At 54.7% G+C, this 9265-nt stretch overlaps 2 protein-coding genes across 3 annotated transcripts in view; one reads left to right on the top strand and one right to left on the bottom strand.

The window, feature by feature from the left end:
• The window catches only part of LOC113457658 (zinc finger protein 420-like), a 1205902-nt gene that overhangs the window by 1095726 nt on the left and 100911 nt on the right, over window positions 1-9265 (top strand). The window lies entirely within an intron of this gene.
• On the bottom strand, window positions 419-9259 carry Scn1b (sodium voltage-gated channel beta subunit 1). 2 transcript variants are annotated; one of them, XM_005361197.2, is made up of 6 exons: window positions 9161-9259; window positions 7616-7782; window positions 6162-6402; window positions 1564-1705; window positions 1154-1225; window positions 419-1066 (listed from the first exon to the last, which is right to left on the bottom strand). In XM_005361197.2, the coding sequence occupies exons 1-5, from the start codon at window positions 9198-9200 to the stop codon at window positions 1159-1161; spliced, it is 657 nt and encodes a 218-aa protein (XP_005361254.1). In that variant the 5' UTR covers window positions 9201-9259; the 3' UTR covers window positions 419-1066; window positions 1154-1158. The 2 variants fall into 2 exon arrangements, with proteins under 2 accessions (XP_005361254.1, XP_013207023.1); XM_013351569.2 differs by lacking the exon at window positions 9161-9259 and adding an exon at window positions 8375-8802.

Raw genomic sequence — 9265 nt, 5'->3', positions numbered from 1 at the left:
ATCGTTCTGCTTTGGTCTCTCTCTCTCTCTCTCTCTCTCTCTCTCTCTCTCTCTCTCTCTCTCTCTGTCTCTCTCTCTCCATCCTTCTTGCTGTCTCACTGCACTACCCTCTCCCTCTCCATCTCCCCGAAACTTTTACTCAGAATTCTCAGAGTATAGCAAGCTCCACAAAACCCCAATGTCCAGTTGCCTGTCCCTGCAGATCACAAAGCCGCCTTCTGGACTCCGGCCCTGACTCCTACCCACGGAAATAACAACTCCCAGAGTCACACTGTTAACCAAGCTCTAAGCCCTTCTTCAGTCCCTCCAATGTGGCCAGGGCCCTGCTGCTTGTTGGGAAGAAGGATTCCCAAAAGACACTCCAAGGCCTTGGGACGGGGACCGGGGGAGCTGGGGATGCTAATGAGAGACTGGAGACTCGAGTCCAAGAATCTTTATTTCATGAACAAAACTACTTCTGTAAAGAGAGGAGGCCGAAGAGGCCCTTCCCGAGAGACCACAATTGAAGGCTGGTGAGAGAGGGCGGGTGGGCCAGGTCTAGGAGGTGTCACGGAGAGGGAACCCCAGGTCCAGCCGGAGGAAGCGGAAGGGAGATGAAACCCAGAACCCCCTGCCCACGACTGTTCCTGTCCCGGCCCCTCTTGACCCCATCAAGCAGGGCTGGAGCAGGCTGGCCTGGCAGTGCGTGTGGGAAGTGGTCTATGTGCAAATCAGCAAAAAGAAGGGGGCGGGGCATGCCCCCTCGCCTCACCGCCCCCTCCCCCAAACAGGCAGCAAAAGCAGGGTGGGGCGGCCATATTGCTTCACCCGTCATGCATGGCGGTGGGAGGGTGGGCGGGAGGCGGTGGGTGAGGTGGGATCAGTCCCTGCCCGCTCCCACCCAGGTGGCTCCTCTGCAGGATTGTGAGGCTGGGGAGACCGATGGGCTGACTCCCATTGCTGGGGGAGGGTCCCCATCAGGGGCTGACCCCCCACAGGCGAGGGAGGGTACCCATCAGGGGCTGATCCCCACTGCGGGGGAGGATACCCGTCAGGGCTGGCTCTTCCTTGAGGTGAAGCCCAGGGCCTGCAGGGTAAGAAGTAGAGACTTGGAGACCCAGTCCCTGAACCCTCCTCCTGGCTGGCGGTGCCCAGAGCGGTTCATCAGCCTTACCAGCACTATTCAGCCACCTGGACGCCTGTACAGTTCTCTTTGCTCTCGGATGTAATGGCCAGGTATTCCGAGCTGTTCAGGGAAAAGCAAGGCAGACAGTGACCCCTGGGCCCAACCCTGAGCAGAATGGGGTCCCTGCCTCAGGCATGCAGGGCTACTAAGACTGGAGAGGACTGGGCGGGAACCCCTGAATCTGAGAGGCCTCTGTAACTACAGGGCACCTCTGTGACATTCAGGAATCTGTAGCGGCAACCAAAAGACTTGGGTTCGAATCCTGGCTCTGCTGCCTGGCAGCGGTGCCATCCTCTTCTTCTCATCTGCAAGCAGCTACGCTATTCGTCTCTGCCGCAGACGCTGGGGTGCCAGATGGCACCAGGGTGGCCTCAGCCCGCCTCACCAGCCACACTCACGCATTTTCTTGTGCAGCAGCTTCCGTGGCAGCGGCGATCTTCTTGTAGCAGTACACCATCTCTGCCACGAGCCATATGGTCAACACCACAATAAGCACGTACATCATGATCTCCGACACGATGGACGCCATGTCTCTGTTGGCTGCAGGGGCCGGATGTGGTTTAAGGAGGGGGCAGAGGCTCCAGCTCAAGGAGACACAACAGCCCCAGAGTGTAATATGTTTGCTGTGTGAACTCAGGCAAGTGGTTCAATCTCTCTGAGCCTGGGCCGCAAACAAGGTAATTGTGCTTGTTTCCACGGGAATTACAGGGACTCTGATCAAGTGACAAGGTGCTTGGGATGGGCCTAGGGGTTGCTGTCATCCTGCCTCCCTGTGGCATTTGTGACATTTAGGAGGGTGCACCTGCTGTGCTGATAGTCTGACTCTGCAAATCAAGTGCCTGGGGTTCAAATCTCAACTCCGCCAGCTGTGTGACCTTGAAAAAGTGACTAAGCCTCACTGGGCCTCGGTTCCCTCCAACAGCAAAAACAAACAAACAAACAAACAAGGCGATTTTCTCAGAACAGTGTTCATCCTGTCATGACTCTCAAGGGGTGTTCTTATTACTGTTGTAATTGAGGCCACTTTGTGTCTACTGAGTTTTTCTGTGTAGCCCTAGCTGTCCTGGAACTCACTCTGTAGACCAGGCTGGCCTTGAACTCTCAGAGATCTGCCTCCCTCTGGAGTGCTAGGATTAAAGGCGCGTGCCATCACCACCTGGCTCTGGCTTTGCTTTTTATTAGCTGTGCAACCTCCACCTGGCTCTGGCTTTGCTTTTTGTTAGCTGTGCAACCTCGGGCAAAAGACTCCCCCTCTCTGGGGCTCAGTGCCCTTCTGTCAGATGAGGACAAACACACTCAGAGTTGCTGCGGAAAGGCAACAGAAGTACAGGGAGCATGGCGGCCAGTGCTGCTCTGCATGGGCTGTTTTCGGGAAAGCCTCCCTGCTCTCCGCATTGCCGGCTTGCCTCTCCAGCTTCCTTTCATGGGGCCTAAATTTAAACTGTAAAGGGAACGTGTCCAGTCAGGGGACTGGAGGGGAAGGACTCTTTGGCACAACTCCTCAGCCAGATTTGGCCGGTGTCCACCCTACATCCCTGGCCCCCTTGGTAGCCCGGATCTCATTCCCCCCACCCCCGCCCCACCCCTGCTGGCCAGTGAGGTCTTCCTCTCCTGCAAGCCTGTGCTTGCTGTCCTGCCAAGACAATGCTGGTGTTTCTGGGTCAGAGGGAGGAGGGCAGTGTACAGGGCTGGATGTTCCCCCATCTGCTCGCTCATTCATTCATTCATTCATTCATTCATTCATCAGGGAACGTCCATGCCATGAGCGACCCTTCTCTACCCGACTCTGCTAAATTCTCTTTGTTTGCCTTAGACAGGGACTCTCTATGTAGCCAAACTGGCTTCGAACTCACCATCCTCCAGCCTCTGCCTTCCAAATGCTGAGAGTTAAGCATGCCACAACCACATTCCATTCTGTTGTCTTTTCTATCGGCAGCCCATTTTCTAGACAAGGACTCCAAGTTTGGTGCTGAGCCAATGACGCACAGCCGAGGTGGGCTCAGAGCTGGGGCTGGACCCCAAGCAAAACTGTTCAGAGTGTATGGTCGCTGTCCTGTGGCCAAGGTGAACCCTGTAACAGCTGATTAAAACCCAGGCCGTCTTTGCCAAGCCATTGGGCATCTCAGGAGGAGGAACTGCAGGAGTCCTCACTTTACAGAGGAGACCAAGGGAGAGCCCACCGGATCACATGGAGGGGCTCCCAGGGGCGCTCTTTGAATACCCCATCTTTCCTGAGGACTGGACCCAGACAGTACTACCACTTAGCTACAACCCTTTTTCCATTTTGTCATGGGGTCTTGACATGTTCCCCAGGCTAGCCTTGAATTCTCCCTACAGCCCGGCTTCTATCTCAGCCTCAGGAAGGGTCCCCATCGAGGCCTTTGCCTACTTAAGGCCCCTAGAATCGTCTAAGACTGCCTTTGGGTCCACACAGCAGCCCTTCTGTGGGCCAGAGTCCTCGGCAGCCTCAGACACTGTGAGGGGCAGATCCTCTGAGTGTGTAACTATGTCCCCTGTAGAGCCCAGCTGCTTCCTGCCACCTTCCAACCTCCATCCATCACTTGGCTTTGGGATGTGACTCCAAGCGTGTTTAGGGGCTACAATGGGTGATGCCAGGAACACAGCAAGACAGCAGGTGACATCAAGAACCAGACCTGGTCAGAACCAGGTGAGATGGCTCACACCTCTGGGCCCAGCACCTGGGAGGCTGGGGCAAGAGTCTCACAACAGCCTGGGCTACAGAGGGAGTGCTTGTCTAGCATGCACGGAACCTTGGGCTTGCGTCCCAGCACTCAAGAGAACGGGCAAAGTGGCACATACATTTAATCCTGGCATGTGGAAGGTACGGGAAGGAGAATCAGGAGTTCAAGGTTATCCTTGGTTAGAAAGCAAGTCGAACATTAACCTGTCTAACATTAGACCTTGTCTTTTCTTTAAAGCCCCCAAAGGAACATAAATCAAAAATAGAACATAGAAAAAAGAAAACAGCTATGGACAGCTGGGGGTAGTGGCACACGCCTTTAATCCCAGCATTCAGGAGGCAGAGGCAGGTGGAGCTCAGAGTTCGAGGCCAGCCTGGTCTACAGAGCGAGTTCCAGAACAGCCGGGGCTACAAGAGAAACTCTGGGTCTGGGAAAGTGAAACAACACACATTAGTTTTTCAGGTGTGGTGACTCACACCTATAATCCCAGTACTCAGGAAGCTGAGGCAGGAGAATTTGTTTGAGTAGGAATTTGGATCTGATGTTAGCCTGGGCTACATAGTGGACGACTTGTCTCAAAATGAACATGCAAGTAAGTAATTAAATACCAAAAAGTAATACATAAACTATGGCTACTGAGATGGCCTAGCGGGTCGAGGCATTTGCCGCCAAGTTTGATAACCTGCGTTTGCTCCTCAGGGTCCACGTGGTGGAAGGAGAGAGAACTGACTCCCACAAGTTGACCTCTGACCTCCACGTGTGCCGCACAACGTGTGCACGTCGTACGCCTCGCACACCGAAGAAATATAAATATTGTCAAAAAGAAAATTAAAGCAGCAGTACTGTGGTATGGCAGGTAGAACATGCTACCTAGATTCTTCTGGAAGCGTGAGCTCAGCGGAAAGGGCTCTGTGTTCTGAACACAGTAAGAGTGCAGGACGGAGAGTTATGTACGGCTGGCCGAGAACGTGGATAAAAGTCAAGCTTGACGGTGGGCGTGGCCTGAGCAAGGGCCCACCGGAGGCCAGGCGGAGACTGAGGGCGCTCGCCAGCTTCCCCTCAGAAGCTGGGGTTTGTGATGCCCGGGTCTGGAGTGGCCTTCGCTCCCCTGGACCCGGACCTCGCAGGCAAAACTCCACTTTCTGTGCCCACCGCCCACCACACACCCACCGTGGTGACGTCCCCGTGCCTCCCTCGGATGCGCCTCTCACTTGCCTTCTGTACCATTTTGATGAGAAACATAAAAAAAAAAGCTAATTATAACAAGGATCCTGCAGACTCTGGCTGAGGGAACACGGATGCACGCGAGAAACCGCCTGGGGCTGGGGGTTGTTAAACCAAGCAAGGCTGGATTCAGATCCACGACCCAGTCAGGTGACTTGGTTGCAGGATCTCACCTCCCCGAGCCTGGACCTTTGTTTCAACAATACGGGGTGGTGAAGCCCCTCTCTCAGATGCTAGTGGGAGGGTCCAACAGGGACTTTTTAAAGGAGTCGGAATGTCAATGGACCAGGTCGGGAGGACGGGAAGTGCTACTGGCCCCCAGGGATTCACTTCCCAGAGTCCTTCACTGCCTCCAGGCTTGGAATAGCTCCCTGACTTTCTAAGACAAGAGGACACACGAACTCTGGAAAATTCCGACATATGCTGATCAGAAGAAGCTCTGTCTCCTAGTGGTGGCACACGCCTTTAGTCCCAGCACTCAGAAGGCAGAGACAGTTGGATCTCTGTGAGTTCGAGGCCAGCCTGGTTTGCAGAAGGAGTTCCAGGACAGCCAGGGCTACACAGAGAAACCCTGCCTTGAAAAACAAACAAACAAAAGGGAGTTGGCTTGTAGGCTGGGCTACAAAGCAAAACCCTACCTCAAAACTAAAAACTATGGTCTGAGAAAGCAGTCCAAAGACGCTAAAAGCAAAATGCTGGCTCCACTCAGAAACACCCCAGGCCTCTGTGGTCCCCAGTAAGGCCCCAGCTCATTACTGTGTGCCCTCACCTAAGAGACACTCCAAGGCATATACGATATTCTCTCCAGTCCCTAGGGACAATCCTGGGGCTCAGAGAAAGGAAGACACCTGTCCGAGGTCACACAGCTTGAGTACAACTTAGTGCACACGATTTATGGGGGAAAGACCTACTCTGACCTCCTGTGGGCTGAAGCCTGTAGAACCAGAAAGGGGTGTCCTTCCCCCTGTGGATGCGGGCCGTTGGCTGGTCTCTGTGTGGCACCAGCCTGTCCCCTTCTTTCCATCTGTCCCTCCATCTGGCTTGCCGGAGGGTGACAAGACTTGACTCACCCTTGTCCACCACCTCCAGGTGGATCTTCTTGACGACGCTGGTGTTGTGCTCGTAGTTATCAAAGAAGAGGAGACGGTAGACATGGCACTCATAGTCCCCAGAGTGGTTGTAGGTGACGTTGGTGATGAAGATGGACAGGTCCTGCAGGTCCTTGGTGCCCCGGCTCCCGTTCCACACCACGCGGCCCTCAAAGCGCTCATCTTCCTCCAGCTGCAGCACCTCATTCTCATAACGTAGGATCTTGGGGTGATTAGTGATGAGTGAGGTATGTAAGTCACTGGGTCTGTCTTCCACAAGTGTGGCCACCATACTGTCCCTCATCCTGACCCTCCCAAGGACAGATGATGTATATATGGTGGCAGCATCTTTTGTTTTGTTCTTTCTGTGGTTCTGGCATTGTAACCCTTGCATATGCTAGTCAGGGGCTCTACCACTGAGCCATGCCTCAGACCCTCACTGTTGAATTTCTGGCAAGGATTCTATTGCCAAGCCCCACCCTCTGTTCCTTACTGGTGGGTTTCAGGCAAGTGCTCTCTCATTGAGCTGTGTCCCCAGCCCAAGCCCAGGCATCTTGACCTGGGCAGTGAGGGGTCAAGGAGGTTGAGATCTCAGCTGGGACCATGGCAGCCCCCGACTGTCCTAGCCCTGAGACACATACACACACAATCCCACAGTCTGAAGCTCCGCCTTGCTTCTGCATTCCCCTTCTCCACACTTCTTTCCCAGACACTGGTCGCCCTTGGACACAGGCTCCCTGTCCTACCACACACACATTTCAGAATACACACAGAGTAAAACATTGCCCTTTGATGTTGCTCTATGGCTGCCCAAGACATTTTTGCTGGTGCCAGTGGCAGGTTTTCACTACCCACCATATGCCAGCTGCATCAACTCATTCAACCCTGTGCAGACCTAAGGGGCTGAAGCCAGTGAGGTGGTTTAGCAGGTTAAGGTACTTGCCACCACACTGATAGCCTGAGTTCGACCCTTAGGACCCATGTGGTAGAATGAGAAAATGGACTCCTGCAAGTTATGCTCTGACCTCCACACACATGCTATGGCATGGACATACACACATACAATAAGTGTAATTTAAAAAAAAATATGGGGCAGAGACCACGACCCCTCATAGTTACAGGACCCATGTGCAGTGACTTGCCTAAGGTGATCAGTAGTCTTTAATAATGGGGATTTAAACCCAGGTCACTCATCATATCCACATCTTCATCATTAGCAAAGCACTCACACCAGCCAAATGCCTGCCTGTAATCCCGGTATTTGAGAAACTGAGGCAGGAGGATTGCCAAGAGTTAGAGCCCAGACTGAGCTACTTAGCGACACCCTGTCTCCACAGCACTAAAAGCAACACCGAAAAGAAAGCAAGCAGCCTTGAGATCCAGCACTGCGGGCTCAATCCCCTGGATGCTAACCCAGCCCAGGCACCCACACATACCTTGACAAATTCCTCTGTCCCCTTCTGGCGGAAGGTCCACTCTGTAAAAGTCTCGGCGCTGGTCTCGCTGCGACGCTTACAGGAGATGCACAGGATTTTGAAGGTCATCCCGTAGACGGCCTCCGTCTCGGAGTCCACCTCCACGCAGCCCCCCCAAGCTGAGGACACTGCGGACACAGTGGGCTCAACTCAGCAAGGCACCTGCCACTCTAGGCAGCACCGGGCTTGCTGCCCCACAAAAGCCATCTGTTTCCTTTTCACCATTTCTGCACAGAGTGGATGCCAAACCTATCCCTGATTCTCGCTGGCTGTGTGACCTTGACAAGCCCCCCATCTTCTGGGAACCTCAGTTTCCCACCCCCCACCCACTCTTCCCTTCCCCTGCCTATTAGGTAGTCGCTAGGTAGAATATGCACTTTGGAGGATATCCTTGGGGTGAGTAACTCCACTGAAGCACCCTGGCCCTCAAAAGGCCGACAGCCTTCTAGGCAGGGGTTCTAGCGGTCCATGTCAATCCCACCAAACTGGTCTGCAGAACCAGTCACGGCTTGAGAGATGGGAAGGTTGGCTGAGCAGGGCTCACTCCAGCCCCACTCCTCCCTCTAGCTTCTCTGTAACCCACCCCCTCCCCAATTTCACCACCCTGCTCTGTCCCCTTTTTCACAGACTCCCTCACTTCAAGACATTCACTCTAAGTTAAAAGTTCTTTCCTGCCTCGGGGTCTTTGCTTAGCCTCAGGTCCCTCCTTCACCCTCTTACCTGTCACCGCTTGCCTCCACCACTCACTAGCTGACGAAGTCCTGTCTCCTATTGGAGCTCTGGGTCCCTTCCTTGTCCCCCAGCCTCCTGATCTCTCAGTCTTCAGGGCTTCTGGTTCACCTTCCGTGTTGCCTCAGTGTCCCCTATATTTATTCCTCCTAGGGGTGTCTGAGGTCCTAGCACTGCTGTGTCCCTCGCTCTGTCTTCCCATCCTTGTATGTCTCACCATTACTATTACTGTTATTGTTTTTTAAACTCCCATCTGGCTGGCATTCTCCATCCCCTCTCGGTCTCTCCAGATCTTTCCACGTTTCTCAAGTTTCTCTGTCCCTGGCTCCGGCTCTCAACTCTCTCGCTCCAATGTCCCTGTCGTCTGCCTCAGTCTCTTGGTTTATTCCCACTCCCAGGGCATGCTTGATGTCTTCCCTCGGTATCCATCCCTCCGGGTTTGTCTCTCCGGGCCCCAGTCCCCAGGCGACGCCTTCCCCCTACCCCTCACGCGGCTGTGGGTGTCACATTGCAGCCTGCGGGGCTCTGCAAGCAGCTGACTCCGCGTCTCTTCGCCCCCGGCCCGGCGCCCGCAGACCAATCTCCGTGCCAAGTGCTCCCCCAACCCCCGAGAATCTCCTGTATCTCCAGGATCTTCTTCCCGTGTCGTCTGGGGTCCCGCGACCCCAGTGACCTCTCACCGCGCACAACTTCCCAAGCAGGGACTGAGCGAGCTTGAGCCACGCGGGCGGGGGGCGTCCCGAGTGCCAATGACGCGTGTCCCCCAGCAACACTCACCCAGCGCCGCGCCCACCACTAGGGCCAGCAGCGTCCCCATGGCCGCGCAGGGCAGCGGGTGCGCAGAGCGCGGCGACAGGCGATGGGGCCCGGAGGCGACTGGCC

The sequence above is a fragment of the Microtus ochrogaster genome, linkage group LG4 (genome assembly GCF_000317375.1).
Source record: "Microtus ochrogaster isolate Prairie Vole_2 linkage group LG4, MicOch1.0, whole genome shotgun sequence".
NCBI classification, from domain to species: domain Eukaryota; kingdom Metazoa; phylum Chordata; class Mammalia; order Rodentia; family Cricetidae; genus Microtus; species Microtus ochrogaster.
Note: the sequence above shows the minus strand (reverse complement) of the source record. Positions and strands in the feature narration are given on the sequence as shown.

Excerpts from the sequence above, each read along its gene's own strand:
- Scn1b (XM_005361197.2), bottom strand. The coding sequence starts at position 9,200 with ATGGGGACGCTGCTGGCCCTAGTGGTGGGCGCGGCGCTGG. Across the intron at positions 1,706-6,161 it reads CCTGGAGGTGGTGGACAAGG|CCAACAGAGACATGGCGTCC; the intron begins GTGAGTCAAGTC and ends CGGCCCCTGCAG. Across the intron at positions 1,226-1,563 it reads GCTGCTGCACAAGAAAATGC|CTCGGAATACCTGGCCATTA; the intron begins GTGAGTGTGGCT and ends TTCCCTGAACAG.